This window comes from Coffea arabica, chromosome 1e (assembly GCF_036785885.1).
Source record: "Coffea arabica cultivar ET-39 chromosome 1e, Coffea Arabica ET-39 HiFi, whole genome shotgun sequence".
NCBI lineage: Eukaryota > Viridiplantae > Streptophyta > Magnoliopsida > Gentianales > Rubiaceae > Coffea > Coffea arabica.
The window spans coordinates 38,530,988-38,549,184 of record NC_092311.1 but is presented as its reverse complement, the minus strand read 5'-3'; the positions used below and the strand labels follow the sequence as shown (position 1 = coordinate 38,549,184).

At 39.0% G+C, this 18,197-nt stretch overlaps 1 protein-coding gene across 1 annotated transcript in view; it reads right to left on the bottom strand.

Moving 5' to 3' along the window:
• Positions 1-3,032: 3,032 nt before the first annotated feature.
• LOC140016919 (uncharacterized) overlaps positions 3,033-18,197 on the bottom strand; it is a 32,828-nt gene continuing 17,663 nt past the window's right edge. The window contains exons 2-8 of the mRNA XM_072071116.1: positions 10,627-11,073; positions 9,706-10,142; positions 8,184-9,513; positions 7,386-8,084; positions 6,670-7,133; positions 6,240-6,369; positions 3,033-3,040 (exon numbers count right to left, since the gene is read on the bottom strand). Of these exons, the coding sequence (XP_071927217.1) occupies positions 3,033-3,040; positions 6,240-6,369; positions 6,670-7,133; positions 7,386-8,084; positions 8,184-9,513; positions 9,706-10,142; positions 10,627-11,073 (3,515 nt within the window). The remainder of the gene's footprint in view (positions 3,041-6,239; positions 6,370-6,669; positions 7,134-7,385; positions 8,085-8,183; positions 9,514-9,705; positions 10,143-10,626; positions 11,074-18,197) is intronic.

Sequence of the window (18,197 nt, the reverse complement as noted above, 5' to 3'; positions counted from 1 at the left end):
CAATTAACTATATGTATTTGACCCGTAAGGTCAAATATAAATTCCTATTTGAGCACGGGTTTGTAAATTCCTATAAACTCGTTCGTTGTTGATCAAAACATGCAGGTTATACTCATTGCTAGGTTATAGGATTCACAATACATCTCTGCTCAGATGGTGGGGAGTATTTAGTGTGTGGACTTACACCATAGGAGTCCATGCACTTAAAAGACTCGATATAGTTGATGTGGTCTTTCAAGATAGGTAAAATCTATCTTGAGAACACACTTTTATTTCTTATAAGAATTCTTATTATTATACGATTCTTATTTCTTACCCAAAGTTATGTACTTAAAACAACTTAAATCAAGATAAACTTACTTTTAATGTTCTTATCAATATCTCTTTATATTCTTATCAATTCTTATTTCTTATGTCTATACTACATATAACCTCTAATATATTGATTTCAAATATCAAATTCATGGTTAGGTATTTTCAGTACAAGTGGTTGGCACATTAAAGCATCGATTTTGGGTTTCCACTCCCCTTGATTATCGGGTACATCTTCTTTCAATACATTTTTTCTTAAAAGGCATGTTGATCTTCCATTGTAAAAGTTTAGTAACATATCTTGAATTTTGTTTTGTTTTGTTTTTATTTTCTGTTTGTTTTTTTTATGAACACATAGGATTAGTAATATATCTTGAATTAGTAATAAATTTCTCTTATATTTCACATATTATATCTCACATAATATTTTTGCCTTTAATTTTAATAAATAATTATCAGATTGGTGGAACCGACAACCAATACCAACCTGAAGCATTTTCTTTCCAGATCCCAAATAGTATAACAGATGATTCTAATCAACAACATTTCAATACATTTCATATGAATCATTCATCAGAGGGTTCAACAAAAACCACAGAAGAAGGAAATTCTCATAAAAAGATTTGCATGAGAAAGTAGATTTAATATACTATTTTACTTTCTTAAATTATAATCTTTACGTATTGTTATACACAGCCTTGAATGCGATAAATCATTTATTTTTTTTATATTTAGTTATCTTGCTTTGCTATCATGCAGTGATAATGGAAAATCAATAAATGTTGATTTGCACGGACAAATCGAAGAGAATGTTCAAACAGAAGAAAAACAAAAACAAGTTTTTGAAGAGTAGAATATTATTTGATACTATTTACTGCACTTTTTATTTATTTTCAAGTTTGTGAATGTTATGGTATTGTCGAATGTTATTTTTTTCATTTTTAAATTATTATTTACTGAATTAGATGTTCAAATTTATATTGTCGCGCCCCACTTTTTGATGTGAAATGTAGTGTGAAAGTAGTGTGTGAGATATGTGTGTGAATCGTGTGTGAAAATGAAAATAAAAGGCCATGGGACTTGAAAATGCGACGGTTTGGCCAAACAAAATTCAAAAAGGGTTTTGAATAAAAAATGGAGTCGCCACTTGGTATAGAGTTAGGGTGTACCAAGTCACCCAAAAAGTGATTTTTGGAAAGAAAAGTAAACAAACCATTTTTAAAGAACTTTTAGGTCTACGTAATCAAAGAAAGGGATCGGGGGTCACATTTGATAAGGGAGAAGGCAAAGACAAAGCCTAAGGCACTCCCTTACCCTAGCAAAAAGCTAGTTGCGTGATTTAGCCCTTCTTTTCCTAATTTCTTCTACCCAAAATATGCGTTGCATGTTGGATATGACTAATGGATATGAAAAAAAAATGCAATCCTAAATCTAAAATGTCTCTTACGAGGCTTTTTGGTCCCAACCACATGAGTTGTGGTGGCCAATAAGGAAAGTCCTCATAGAGGTCGCGAATGATGCAAATGAAGACTCAAATATAAGTGCAAGTGTAAAAATAAAAAAAAACGTGCATGTGTGCGAATGTAAGACAAGTGCATGTGCGCAAATTGAAAAAATAAAGGTGTTTGTGTGCAAATGAATGAAAATATGATAGTAGATACATGTAAGTGCAATTAGGTGCAATTTGTGAGGTAGAAAATAAATAAGTGATAGGGAAAGTGTGTGAACATGGCAATTGGATTGCGAAAAATATAAATAATGAGAGAATGTGGACAAAAAAGTGAGGAAGTGATGTGATAAGAATGAGAGTGCATGAACCTAGAGGAATGCATCAAGTCGAGTACGGGAATGACTCCTAATTTTACGACTTTGATTTTCCCTTTGATTAGAAAGAAGAACTAGCGTGCTAAGGCTATTTCGTAGCCACACTCGCTCGTTTCCCTTATCGAAAGGGGACCCTCAAGCAAATGTACCCTATAACTAGCATGAGATGCAAAAACCTAAGATGCAGGGGAAAAGGTTGGAGGGGCATGCCAAATGCTAAAAAACTAAGAAAAATGCATGAAATATAGTGAAACATGCAAGTATGGACTAGCGAGGGAAATCCCTAAGGGTCTAGCGTTGGACTAGCCCATATCTATGATTTCCCACTAGCGTTGGACTAGTGGAAAACGGGACAATGAGCCACAACTAGCGTTGGACTAGTGTGGGGGCGTGCATTCATCCATCAAGTTCATTTATGACTATAGAAAGCAAGTAGGCATGCCAATCACCTATAAACACGTAGCACATAACACTTAGCAGGCTCGACTAGATGCAAGGACCTAATAAAGCAAATTAACACGTAGCAACAAAAGCAAGCAAAAAGGGGAAGGGAACAATGGACAAAAAAGCTCGCCAGGCCCTATCTATTACAAGCCAAGAGGTGTACACATACCCCATAAATAAATAAAAGAAAGACTTAATAAAAAAACAAAAGTAAATGAAATAAATGAAAGGAATTAAGGAAAAGCAAGGAAAGCAAAGTAGACATGCAATTCTCACTTAGCACGTTGGATCACATAGGGTCAAATAAAGTGCAAATAAAGGGTTAGCGTGTACCTCCCTTGAAATGGTGTCCTTAATGAGGCGAAATTACTAATTTACCCTCCAAAATACAAAGAAAGGGTCAAGGCATCTCAAATAATCACGTTAATACGAAATTGAATCATTAAATGCATTCAGATGCCTAAACAGCCCATATTCACAAGATTAGAATCCAATTGAAAGGAAAAAGAAAGTTTGAGGGATCAATTTGATGGATTTTTCAATTTCTTGGGCCATAGTTGTGGCGACCCCACTTCCCCCTAAGGCGAACCAAAGGGTTGGCGGGCCGTCTGCCCAACTCTCGTCAGGACTCACGCAAGCATTCAAACTCAAAATCCTCCAGGGATTACCCTAAACTACTATAAAAATAATTCTTCCGAAATAAATCAATTTCCATCACCACATTAACTTCAAAGATAACAGCATACAACTTAGCCAATCGACGGCTCTTAAACACTTCACACGTCACTCGCAAGGGTTAAAGACATACTATACCAATAAAAACATACAAACCGAATATTAGAATTTGGGATTACACTTTTCCAGCTTCAAGTGGCAACCAAAATAAAAGGTACAGTACTTAACGTAGAATTCATTACAAACCGAAATCTAAATTCAAGTTGTTCAAGTACATTCATAGGAAATATAAGCAGCTCAAAAATTCCAGAAATCTGTCCAGCAAGCTACGGATGAATCATGCATGAAGAAACTTTCTGTTTTCACTTTATTTTCTCGGTTAAAACAGGCTATTAAACTCTCAACTTCCTCATGCAATTTCTTAGCTAAACAATGAACATTTCCAGTTCAGGAGTTGAATTTAAACCATGATTACAAACTCAAAACAACAAAATTGAATCAAATGAAGCTGTAAAATACAGGACAAGCTCTCGGCTGCAACAATTCATAAAAATAGACTTTCTTATGTTTCTTGATTCATCATCCGGCTGCACAGAGTTAACATGCAAGGCCTTAATCATATTAATCATCCAAGCTTCAGTTAACCAATCATAATCTCAACCTCAAATTATCAAAATTGGACGGATTAGAAGCTGCATTACTTAATTAATCTCTTGGCCGAACCATTTTGGCCATCCAGTCAGATTTTTCTTTTTCTAATGTCTCATCCGATAGTTTAAAGTCAACATGCAAAACTAAATCCTCTAGTCCTGAGTTAAGTAATCATATATCTGAGCTCAAATTACCTCAATTAATCAAAATTAAAATTACATTACCAACACAACTCTCGGCAGATCACACAATCAAAATTTCCAGCAGCTTTGATCCTAATTTCCGGATTTTCCTTGGATTATACATGGAGTTAGATGCTCAAGTTCAACATGCAGAAGCTTAACCACTGATTAACATTTCCAGTTTAGAAATCGAGTTCAATTATCAACGTCATTCACCCAAGATTTCCAGAATTTGTTCGATCATCCTCGGTGGCTTGAATGTGGCAGAATTTTAAATTCATTAAAATTTTCTAGCTTATCCTAGCTCATTCGTCAAATGCAAAGCTTAATCAATCTCTAATCAGTTTAAATTAAGCTCAGGAATCACCTTAGCGTCAGTTCACTTGGGTACAGGAAGTCTGAAAAATTTTTCTGTTCTCTCTCGGCTCTTGTCTTCACGCACAGGTTTGTTGGTTCTGGTTTGGGTGGTAGCGATTGCAACTGGTGGTGGTGGAAGCTGGATGGCAACCGGCTGGTCTTGGAGAATGCAGAAGGGAGTTTGCTCACGGTTTCTCCTCCTCTCTTCCCTCTTCGATGCTCGCGGACAGAACCAGAAATTATTTTTCAGTTCGCTCTCTCCTTCAGTCGATACTCACGAGGTGAAGCTCTCCCTCTCTCACTCTTGATCAATGCTCACGGTGTGAGGAAATGGAACTGGTTGTGCGAGGTTGAGGTGAAGAAATAGGCGCGGTTAAGGGGTTGAGTGTGCAAGAGGGTGGAGTGTGAAGGTGGTGAAAGAAGTGTATTGGCCGAATGAGAGGTTGGTTATTATGGTGTCCGGAAATGTTTTGGGGTTTGCATGGTAGTTTTGTGATATTGTAGAGGGTAATTTGGACATTTCACATTGTCCTACTAATGACCACTTAAGACCCCAATTCCAATTTAACTCCAAAAATTATTCCGAACGTAAATTAAATTCCTAATGATGTACTAATCTTGCAAGGCTTCAATTATCGAAATATTTACGTCCCACGCGTAATTAGTATACTTGTATTATTCTTATTTAAAATTTGTCGGCTTTATATTTTTAACGTTATTTACTAATTAGAATTAATTATTGGACTTTAAATAATTTATTTTAAGGTAGTAAGATTAATCGGCTCAAGTAACGTTGATTTAGCGTAGTGGAGACTAAGTGTTCTAACGTTTTATGTTAAAGCGATAAAATTTTCCTAATTCCAAATGTATTAATATATTTAAGCAAAACCAAGAAATTTCATAACTTAGAAAAATTATATTAGTTCACATATGAAAAGTGTTTTTAAGTACTTATCTGCAAACAAGTGAAAGTAATGCTAAAATTACTAATGAATTAAAAATGCAAATGAAATACGAAAGGATATTTGTATATATATTCAGGGTTCTCACATCCTCCCCTCCTTACAATGAATTTTGTCCTCAAAATTCACTCTTTCTAAAGAAATAAATTGGGGTACTTTTTCTGTATTTCCTCTTCTAACTCCCAAGTTGCTTCCTCGAATCCATGATTCTTCCATAAAATCTTCACCAGAGGAATTTTCTTATTTCTCAGTTCCTTCATTTCTCTTTCCAAAATCCTGACCGATCTTTCTTCATACGTTAACGTCTCATCCACCTCAATTCCTTCCAATAGCAGCACGTGACTTGGATCAGAATAATATTTCCTAAGCATGGAAACGTGAAATACATCGTGAATCTTAGCCATGCTTGTAGGCAACTTCAACTGATACGCTACTAACCCAACTTTCTTCAAAATTTCGAAAGGTCCGATATACCTTGGCTTTAGTTTCTTACCTTTCTTAGACACTACTCCGCCCTTCAAGGGTTTAATTCTGAGAAAAATCTTGTCTCCTACTTCAAATTCCAAATTTTTCCTCCTTGTGTCGGCGTAGCTCTTTTGTCTACTCTGAGCAACTTGAAGCCTTTCTCTAATTAGTTTTACTTTCTCCTGGGCTTCTTCTATCCAAGGTATAGCTGTAGGGTCTACGATTTTCTTTTCTCCAACTTCATCCCAATGAATCGGAGATCGGCACCTTCTTCCGTACAAAGCTTCATAAGGTGCCATTTGAATCGAAACCTGATAGCTGTTATTATATGCGAATTCCACTAAGGTCATATATTGGCTCCACTTACCTCCAAAATCCAGTATACACGACCTCAGTAGATCCTCCAGAGTTTGAATTGTCCTTTCTGATTGCCCGTCGGTTTGGGGATGGTACGCAGTACTAAACTTCAACTTGGTCCCCAGAGAGTCCTGAAATTTCTGCAAAAAACGCGAGACAAATCTTGGGTCTCGATCAGACACGATACTCACTGGAATACCATGTAACCTTATGATCTCTTCTGTGTACAACTTGACCAATTTCTCCAATGAAAAACTCATGCTTACGGGTAAGAAGTGTGCAGACTTAGTGAGTCGATCGACTATTACCCAAATTGTATCAAATCCTTTTTGACTTTTAGGCAGTCCCGTTACAAAATCCATTGTTATGTGTTCCCATTTCCATTCAGGGATTTCTAATGGTTGCAATAAACCACAGGGCTTCTGATGTTCAGCTTTTACTTGTTGGCAGATCAAGCATCTCTGTACAAATGCTGCCACGTCCTTTTTCAAACCTTCCCACCAGTATAATCCCTTCACATCATGATACATCTTGGTCACACCTGGGTGTATAGTGTACTTCGACCGATGTGATTCTTCTAGAATTCTTTTCCTTAACTCTTCATTTGCCGGAATCACAATTCGATCTCGAAACCTCAATACCCCTTCAGGCCCTAATTTGAAGTCTAGGGTTTCCCCTTTTTGCACTTTCTCCAAATTCTTCCGAATCATAGGGTTCGTTTTCTGGGCCTCCTTAATACGCTCTAGTAACGGTGACTTCAATGATAAGTTCCCAAATAAAACCTTCAATTTCTCCAAGCGAGGGTTCCAACCACTTATTTCTTTTAACATATCCCATTCTTTTACCATTAACCCTGCTATTTGGGCCTTCCTACTTAGAGCGTCAGCCACCACATTGGCTTTTCCTAGATGATAATTAATCGAGCAGTCATAATCTTCCAAAAATTCTACCCATCGCCTTTGTCTCAAATTTAGCTCCTTTTGGGAGAACAAGTACTTAAGACTCTTATGGTCCGTATAAACCTCAAAAGTCACGCCATACAAGTAGTGTCTCCATTTCTTCAAGGCGAAAATTACTGCAGCTAGTTCTAGGTCATGAGTTGAGTAGTTTTGTTCGTGGGGTTTCAATCTCCTAGAAGTATAGGCAACTACCTTACCCATTTGCATTAAGACACATCCCAGACCTTCTCTGGAAGCATCAGAATATACAGCATAACCTTCACCTCCATCAGGTAGAACCAAAACGGGAGCGGATGTTAACCGCTTCTTTAGTTCCTGAAAACTTGACTCGCATTTTGGAGTCCAGACAAACTTAGCCCCTTTCTTGGTTAGCTCAGTCATAGGTCCTGCAATTTTCGAGAAATCCTGGATAAATCGCCTATAATAACCTGCTAAACCCAAGAAACTTCTAACTTCAGTTGGAGTTTCTGGCTGTTTCCAATTCATAACGGCCTCAACTTTTACCGGATCCACGGCAATTCCATCTTCAGAAACTCTGTGCCCTAGAAAAGATATTTCAGTCAGCCAAAACTCACACTTACTGAATTTGGCATACAGCTTATGTTCTCTTAGTATCTGCAAAACCACCTCTAAGTGCTTAGCATGCTCCTCTCGAGTCTTGGAGTAAATCAGGATATCATCTATGAAAATCACTACAAACTGGTCCAGATACTTCTTAAAAATTCTCTGCATCAGGTCCATGAAAGCAGCTGGTGCGTTGGTTAATCCAAAAGGCATGATTGCAAACTCAAAATGTCCATATCTTGTACTAAAAGCAGTCTTGAGTATATCTTCCTTCTTGATCTTCAACTGATAGTACCTTTGCCTTAAATCCAGCTTAGAGAAGACCACTAACCCTTGCAGTTGGTCGAACAAGCTATCAATCAACGGTAGAGGGTATTTATTCTTAATTGTAACCTCATTTAACCCTCGGTAATCGATACATAACCTCAAACTTCCATCTTTTTTCTTAACGAATAGGACGGGTGCTCCCCATGGTGAATCACTCTCCTTCACAAAACCCTTCTTCAACAGGTCCTGTAATTGAATTTTCAATTCTTTTAGTTCGGCAGGAGCCATTCGATACGGGGTCTTAGAAATTGGAGCCGTTCCAGGCATCAAGTCAATCTTAAATTCCACTTCTCTTTCCGGCGGTAGAGTCCTCAGCTCTTCGGAAAAAATATCCAGAAATTCCCGTACCACTGGTACATCCTCCAGTTTCACTTGATCACTGGGAGCGTTTATCAAGAAAGCTAAGAAATCTTGCGCTCTTTTAGACAACATTTTCCTTGCTTGAATTCCTGAGATCATAGCAGATGATGCTAACCTACCATTGACATCTAACCTTAGGGTTGCTTCACCAGGTATACAAAATTCTACCACTTTTGCTCGGCAGTCAAGTTTAGCATGATAATGGCCTAGAAAATCCATTCCTATTATAACATCATAACCTTTTATATCCAGACTGATCAGATCCACTAGCATTTTACGCTCTCCAATCCAAAATTCACAATTCTTATAAGCCAAACTAGTGATTACATTCTTATTTCCCATTGGCGTCCTAATTTCAAGATCGAAGGGTAATCTAACAGGTTGCACATCTATTCCAGACATAAAAGATGGATTTACGAATGAATGGGTTGCACCAGGGTCAATTAACACTTTAGTTAATCGATGAAAAATCGGAAGTGTACCTTCCACCACTTCCGAGAAATCAGGTACAGGTTGGTCACCTATAGCATACACTCTGGCAGGAACTGTCGGCCGGCTCCCTCCAGAAGTGTTTGGTCTAGCGTTCGAAGTAGTCCCTTCCTGCATTTTTGGACATCCAGAAATTTGGTGCTCGCTACTTCCGCATTTCAAGCACTTTCCTTGCCTCTTCCAGCAGCCATCCATAGTATGACCAGGTTTCTTACAATATGCACAAGTTGTTTGGGGAATTATTGCTCGACCTCCTTGCGAGGTATTCTTAGGTTGTCCTCTTCCAGTCGGTCCCCCTCTAGTTCCATTGTTTCTTCCCCCTGCACTCCTTGCCCCGGTTCCCCTTGCTAGTGCACCTCGTGGTGCTCCGAGACTAGTCACTCCGCCTATTCCTCGGCCCACTTTAGCCGGTGGAGTATTTCCATACGTCGGCTCTCGACTACTGTTGGGGGCAAATCTTTTCTTAGCCTGAAAAGATTTCACTTGAGCTCTAGCTACTTCAACTCTCTGAGCTCTTTCGACAACATCTGCGAAAGTATCTATCCTCACGGCGGTTAAACTTTCCTGTAGTTCCACATTCAAACCCTGCACAAACCTCCGAACACGCCTTTGCTCAGTGGCTATCAACTCAAGCGCAAAGCGGGATAACTTTGTGAACTGGATTTCATATTCGGCGACACTCATCGCCCCTTGTTTGCATCTAATGAAATCATCCTCTCTCTTCTCTTGAATGAGAGGTGGAAGGAATTTGGCATTGAACTCTCTTGTGAAGTTCACCCAAGTCCTTGGTGTATGATTAGTCTCCCAATTAACCCTCATTAGGTTCCACCAGGAGCGAGCAGCTCCCTCAAACTGGAAGGTGGCAAAAGTCACCTTTCGCTCCTCCGTATAGTTCAAGGCGGCGAAGATCTCAGTGATCCTCTTCCACCAGCCTTCAGCCACTTCCGGCTCGGGTCCTCCGTGAAATTTGGGAGGTCCAAACTTCAGAAACCTTTCCAGTGCCCGATCATCGGAGTCAACTGGCCCCCCCTGATGACGCACTGGTCCAGTGGCTTGGTTTTCAGTCAAGCGCTCTAGAACGTCAGTGATACGGTTAATTGCGGTGGCCATTCGGTCTCCGGCCACGCCCTCTTGCCCTTGGTCTTGATTGACCTCGGGTTCCCTATCACCACCCGCTTCCGGGTGTTGTCTAGTGGGTCTCCCACGGCTCCTTCCTATCACTTAGCGATCCATAGTCTAAATTATGCCTATTATGGAAGGATAAGACAATTAGGCGAAGTATTATTTATTTATGATTATTATTATTTCCTTAGTAAATAAAATCAATATGGAAATGGAGGAAAAGGTAAATAAAGCACTTAACATATATTTCTAAGTGAAAGTCATACAAATAATTAGTTGGGACATTTCCAAAAGTAAGGCACATAACTAGCAAAAATACATACAAATAATCCCTTAAACAAAAATTAGGGATATGGTGCCTCGGAAGCAAGTCATCCACCTAGACAAAACTTGATGACCTAGCTAAGGTCCCCCTATTCTAACCCTACATATCTAATATGGTCGAATCGATCCCAACCTAACCCTCAGCAGGGCTATCAAGAGCTACATCCTCCTCCGGATCCTCCTCCGGATCCTCCTTTGGATCCTCCTCCGGATCCTCTTCCGGGTCCTCCTGCTCGACACTTTGAAGGATACTCGTGGCCTCATCTATCATCATCGCGGCATTAGCCCTGATACCGACACTCCTATCACGTATCCTCTCGGCCAATCGAGTCACCCTCGATCTCTGACGCGCTATCTCTACGCGAGCAGCCTCCAGCCTAGCATGCTCCGCTGCTACCCTCTGCTCTAATTCCGCTATGCGGTCGAACTGAGTGTCCACCATGATACTCAGCTCCTCTACGTCCTGAGACAAAGTAAAGTTAGCGTCCCTCAGCTGGCGACGCTCATCATCCAGGGATAGTACTAGCTCATTGGGGTAGGCATAAGTGGCCCTACATTGACACCGAGGATGCCTATCGGTTGGGGTGTAACGTATATGAGCTCCTCCGCCTCGTGGCCTATAAGAGATGGACCTAAGAGGCTCTATATGTCCATTAGACGCCCCATTACCATTAGCATGTCCATTACCATTCTCCATACCTGCAAAAGAATTGAAAACTTAGAGGTTAGAACTTAAATAGCTAATTGAATCTGTCGCGCCCCACTTTTCGATCGTCGAATGTATGTGTGTGAAGTGTGGTGTGTGAACGTGTGCAAAGTAAAAGTAAAGGCCATGGGACTTTGGAAAGCGACGATTTGGCCAAAAAAATAGTTTTAAAAAGGGTTTTGAAATGAAAAGTTTGGAGTCGCCACTTGGTAATGGTTTAAGGTGTACCAAGTCACCCAAAAATGAGTTTTAAAGTCAAGTAGTAATAAACCCTTTTTAAAACGACTCCTAGTCTACGTAAACCAAAGAAAAAGGTTCGGGAGTCACGTTTGACAAAGGGGAAGGCAAGGATAGAATCCAAGGCACCCCTTTGACCTAGCCAAGGCTAGTTGCGTTGATTTAATCAAAGATTTTCTTGTTTTAACCAAAGAATTTATTACATTTGAGTGCCCTACATGAATGCAAACCCTAGACCTAGGGGAATTGGGGGAAATTTCCCTTCAAAGGTTGAGTGGTGCCAATCACATTAATTGTGAAGCCCAATATCAATCTTTTGAAGAAGTCACGAATAATGCAAGTGGGATGCAAATGAATGAAATGCATGCGTGCAATGTGAGGACATGAGTTTGAAAAAGTAATAAAAAGAAAATAAATATGTAAATGAAAGTGTGCACGTGAGTGGGCAATGTACGGTATGTGACATGATAATATGAAGTGCATGTGTGCAAGTAATGATAAAAGTGTTCGTGTGCAAGTGAAGAAACTCAAGGGTGCACGTGTGCAAAAATGGGAGGAAAAGTGTTCATGTGCAAGTGAAAGGTGATAAAAAGGTGCATGTGTGTAAATGAGACAAAAGTGAAAGTGTAATGATAGAGTGGATTGAGAATGCATGAGCCTAGGGAATTCATGCATATTGGGTACGGGGAGACCTAAATCGTGACTTGATTTTCCCTTTGATTAGAAGGCGAAACTAGCGTGCTAAGGCTATCGAGTAGCCACACTCGCTCGTTTCCCTTATCGGAAGGGGACCCTCAAGCAAATGGACCCTACAACTATCATGATATGCAAAAATCCTAAAATGAAGGGAAAGGGGTTTGAGGAACATACCAAATGATAAACTAAGGAAAAAAAATGCGTGATATGTGGTGATCATGCAGATAATGCATTAATGAAAATCCAAGGAAAAATCCTATTGGGTCTAGCGTTGGACTAGCCCATCTATGAATTCCGACTAGCGTTGGACTAGCGGAAACGTACATTCATCCATTCCATTCATTCATGGCTATGAAAGCAAGTAGACATGCCAAAACGCTCGTAAACACGTAGCACGTAGCACTTAGCATGCTCGACTAGATGCAAGAGCCTACTAAAGCAATCTAACATGTAACAACAAAAGCAAGCAACCAAGGGGAAGGGGAAATGGACAGATGCTCTCCGAGCCCTATCTATTACAAGCCAAGAGGTGTACACATACCCCATAAAAGCATAAAGGGGAAGGGGAAATGGACAAGATGCTCTCCGAGCACTATCTATTACAAGCCAAGAGGTGTACACATACCCCATAAAACTTAAATAAAAGTAAAAGCAAGTAAATGCATGCAAGGAGGTAAGGAAAGCGGAGTAGGCAGGCATATTCACATAACACATAAGATCACATAAGGGAGACAAAAAGGGATAAAAGAAGTTGTACCTTCCCCCCGTTTATAATGCTAGTAAGGTGAACAAAACTCAACTCGGGCTATGGTCACTAAAGAAGAAGCTAATTTGGGCTAAAACCATTCAAAGGAAAGGATTAATGCACCAATTTAGTGATAACATATAAACTAAACAATTTGAATCCACCAAAACATCAAACTTTCCCTCAATTGCAACTCAATGAAGTCAAAACTACTTAAAGACCAAGGCAGAAGGCATGATCATCCAATCCCCAAGCATAACATCTACTAAGACCCAAATGCAAGCACTACTCAAATCAGTTGAACCTAATAAATCGTTTAAGCACTTCAAAGATTCCAAAAATAAAGAAAGAGTCAAACAATGATTGAAGTTGCAATGATTTTAGGACTTAATCACAAGATACTGAAACATGCTTGGGCTATTGTGGCACAAAGAGAAACTTAGAGGGATCAAATTGATTGAATTCTTCAATTTGCTTGGGCCATGGTAAGATAAGGAGAGACTTAGGGGGCCAAAGTGTAAAGACAAAGCCAAGGAATGGTTCAATTTGCACTTTTAGAAACCAATTACAACCATCAACAACCACTCAAGTCTAATTAACACATTTTGGGAAATTCACGAGCTCAAAAGCAAGGAAGGGGGCCAAGTCATGACTCAAATTGCAATTATTTTAGAACCCAATTGTAAGCTACTAGAACATAGTTGGGCCTTAGTAATATGCGGAGGAACATGGGGGACTGATTTGCAATTTTTTGAAACCTTTTACATGCCAAATTCATGCAACAAAGAAAACAACGTAAACAAGTTTCTGCAATAAACTTTCGGCAGCTTCCTCTTGTAAACTTCATGCCAGATTTTAAACAAACAAACTAACTAACACCAACTCTCAAACACCCTTGACAACTGAACATTTTTGTTAACTCAATCCCTTCATAAACAACCAACCATTAAAATGAAATGAAAGATCAAATGATGAACCATATTGCGGCAGAAAATAGAACTTGCTGAAAATTTTATTTCCCAAAAATGCAGGTTCCGATCCAAATGCCCAATTTTGATCTAAACTTTGTTCCCCAGACACCAAAATGGAAAACTAAGCAACCAAAATAAGAACTTCCGCATCTAAAAAGGCTAAAAAACTTAACAGGATATCACGCCACATTCTGAAAGAAAAGCATGCAAACATTTGATGTTCAAAATCTGCTACAACTAAAGGAGAGGTCTGCTGCAGCTTCATTTACAAATGGGCTCTAGACAGCCTTAAGTATAACCATTTCATTTGTCCAAACTTTGGATTAAGCAATCAAAACAAATAAAACTCACATCCAACAAGCAAAACATAGAAGGAAATTATATAAAACACTTATGGAACTTTTAGGCAAGATGGAAAGAGATTGCTGTAATTTGGGAGCTTTGGCAAAAGGGTAGGATCTTTTGGCAACAAAACTAGTTGTGATTTTCATTTCCAAGCACAGATTTCAAACCCAAAAGATAGCTTAATTCAAAACAGAAAATGTTAACCAAATCACATTGTGGAACTAAATCACCAGGTTCGAAACTTTGACAGCAAACAAACATAACCCACTGATGCCAGTTTCTTGGCAACTTTCATGCCAAATGATCCAACTACTTATTGTCTATGTGGCCAACAAACATTCAGTTCCAACTCAAAGATGTTTAGACTCAAACACCCAAAACAATCAAGCATCATAACAACCATTTCCACATGCAAACAAACCAAAACATAGCAGAAAAATTATGCAAAGGCTGGAAAAATCTGGGCAAAACATTCGTGTGACAGTGACATAGCAACCTGGAATTCATTTTCCAGCCACATGTTCGACTATAGTTCCAGTATCTCAAACTTTAAACACACAAACTTAACACCAAACCTCTCATTTCCTAGACAAACTAATATGAAAAATGAACATAAAGAAAATGCAGCAAATGGACCGAAACTTCAGTGTGTGCAGGGCAATGTTTATGGCTATAACAAACCAAAAGCTGTCGGGAAACTATTAGACAGCAAGTGTGTGAGTTCCTTTTTTTTTATGCATTTAGAAAAGAGGGACACCAACCTGAATAGAACAATTATCAATCCCATGCTAGACTTCAATGTAAACAAACGATAGCCAAGGAATCAAGAAACAGGAACAATAGATATGCAAATAAAAAACGAAGAAATAAGGAAACCCATCAGCAAAAATGCAAATTGATTGTATACCAAAGATAATGGACAGCCAACCTCTGTTGTACACATTTTGAACATGACCCATATTCACCTAAAAGAAATCTAACGTTGCTCAGACCAATCAAAGGAAAGAAAAAGGGCGTGAAAGAAACCTATGACACAAAAGAAACAGATTTCCCTCACAGGTTTCCTCACCCTAAACCACGCGAGCAGAAACACACGGACAAATCAGAACTAAGCTCAGATGGATCCTCAACAAGAGCAGGGAATACACAAATGAACATTCTTTAACACAATCGTGGATCAAAAGCTTTCTTCTCCCCCTCCAAACCCAACCAAAATCTCGGTCAGACATACCAAAAAAGAAAGAAAGTTACAGAAAAAGGCATGACTTTCAATGTACATCCCAACAATCGGCTATCAACAAAGTATAAAAGAAAAAAGAAATCACCTTTAACCTTTTTGAAGGCAAATCAGGGCGTAAAAATGATTAAACAGAGCAGCTCTTGGGCTTGAAACAACTTCACTCTAATGTTGATGAAGCTGGGGTTTCTCCAAAAACTTTTCGCTGCCTTCCTCCTTCCAGCTTTCTCTCCGTTTCAATCCTCTAACTCTCTTGGTTTCCTCTCAACTTTCTGTCGCCTCCCTCTAGTTTTTCCGTTCGTTTCTCTTGCTTACTTCCCTAACTCTCTCCCCCGGCAATCTCCTCTATCCATCCCCTTTTGCGGCTGATGTTTTCTTTCAGCTTGTCGATGCTCTCTAATTCTCAGCTCCCAGTTTTTTCCTTTTTCGTTCTTACTCTCCCCAGCAAAAAACCCCCTTTGCGGCTGTAGCTCTTCTCTCTTTTATATCCACTTCCAAATCTCCTAAAACCCTCATCTCAACGATGAGGATGAGGGCTTGTTACCCCTGTGAAATCCAGCCCTCCAATTGTCTCCTACGAATGTCCTTTGCACGCTGCAAAAAATTGCAGCGTGCATGCCGCGACAAAATATATCTTTTTTTTTTTTTTTTTTTTTTTTTTTTTACAATAATAATTACAGAAATGATAAAATAAAATATAAATATAAATAATAACAATAACAAAATTACACAAACCAGGTAACAATAATAATAACAAAACAAAAATAATTTTAAACAAAAAACTAAACAAAATGGCCATTTTTTAACTTTCAATTTTCCTCTTTTCATCATTTTCTTTTTCTCAAAATAACTTAATAAAAATAACTAAAGTGCCCAAAGACTGAATTTAAAGAAATAAACATATTTTTGTGAACAAATTTTCCTTTTTCTCTTTTTTTTCATTTTTTATGATTTTAAATTTTCATTTTTCTTTCAAGAAAGCATTGAATAAAAACAAAATGACTAAAATGATTTTTCTTTTCTTTCTAAAAACTCTATAAACTTAAAAACTAAAAAAACTAAAAACTAAAAACTAAAAACTAAAATCTAAAACTTAAAAGTGATTAAAAACCTAAAATGACAAAATAAAAATGAATAGACAAACTAAAAGGGCAAAAATGAATAAAACTAAATGCAAGCGATTTAAAATGAAGTAGATGCCACATACAAATTATTCAAAATTTGGTGTCTACAGTTTGCCCCTCTTTGTCTGAGTTTTGAAAAACTTGAGACAAAGAAGTAGACACCAAATACTTACCTGTGTTATTGGGCTGCAAAAGATTCCAACGAACAGGAATTCTAATACGGGACTGACCCGAACATGAAAAATAAAACGGGACTGACCCGAACAGAATTTTAAACGGGACTGACCCGAACAGAAATTTAAACGGGACTGATCCGAACAGAAAAATAAAAATTGGGATAGACCCACGGGATGTTGTGAAGTTGGCGGCACGAAATCCAGGCCCAACGTGATTTTTGGAATGTTGGCGGCACGAAATCCAGGCCCAACTTGATGTTTGTGAGGTTGGCGGCACGAAATCCAGGCCCAACTTGATGTTTGGAACGTTGGCGGCACAAAATCCAGGCCCAACAGAATTTTTGGAATGTTGGCGGCACGAAATCCAGGCCCAACTTGATTTTTAGAATGTTGGCGGCACGAAATCCAGGCCCAACTTGATGTTTGTGAGGTTGGCGGCACGAAATCCAGGCCCAACTTGATGTTTGGAACGTTGGCGGCACAAAATCCAGGCCCAACAGAATTTTTGGAATGTTGGCGGCACGAAATCTAGGCCCAACTTGATTTTTAGAATGTTGGCGGCACGAAATCCAGGCCCAACTTGATTTTTAGAATGTTGGCGGCTTGATTTTTAGAATGTTGGCGGCACGAAATCCAGGCCCAACTTGATTTTTAGAATGTTGGCGGCACGAAATCCAGGCCCAACGGGATCTTGTGAGGTTGGTGGCACGGAAACCAAGCCCAACGTGATAAAGTGAGGTTGGCGGCACTAAATCCAGGCCCAACGTAATCTTGTGAAGCTGGTGGCACGGAAACCAAGCCCAACGTGATAAAGTGAGGTTGGCGGCACTAAATCCAGGCCCAACGTAATATTTGGAACGTTGGCGGCATAAAGTCCAGGCCCAACGTGATTTTTGGAATGTTGGCGGCACGAAATCCAGGCCCAACTTGATGTTTGAAATGTTGGCGGCACAAAATCCAGGCCCAACTTAATATTTGGAACGTTGGCGGCATAAAGTCCAGGCCCAACGTGATTTTTGGAATGTTGGCGGCACGAAATCCAGGCCCAACTTGATGTTTGAAATGTTGGCGGCACAAAATCCAGGCCCAACTTGATATTTTGACTTTTGAAATTTTTGAATTTTTCTGATTTTTCGAGAGAATCTTTTTCAAAATAATTTGCCCTCAGTGTAGGACCCTTTTTCCCTTCTTTCTTTTCTTTCTTCGGCGTCTGCTTTCCACATCACCAGATGCTCCTTCGTCGATTTCAACTATGAATACCTGCACAGGGGCTTACCAAAATATGACATGCACTTGAATTTCATGAAAAGAAACAGCGTGATTGATTTGAAAAATGCATTATTTGATTCTTGGACGAAATCCTCAAATGAACTATAAAAATTTTGCCCCAGTGTGGGCACAATTTGCGAAATCTTGTAAATGAAAATTTGCCCCATTATGGGCCTATTTTGCAAAATCCCTCAAATGAAAATTTGCCCCAGCGTGGGCTTATTTAATTGCAAAAAATTTGTTTGGATGACACTCCATTTATTTGAACAATGTAAGAAACTGTGTTTCCTAACAGAAAATTTGATGATGAATCTTTC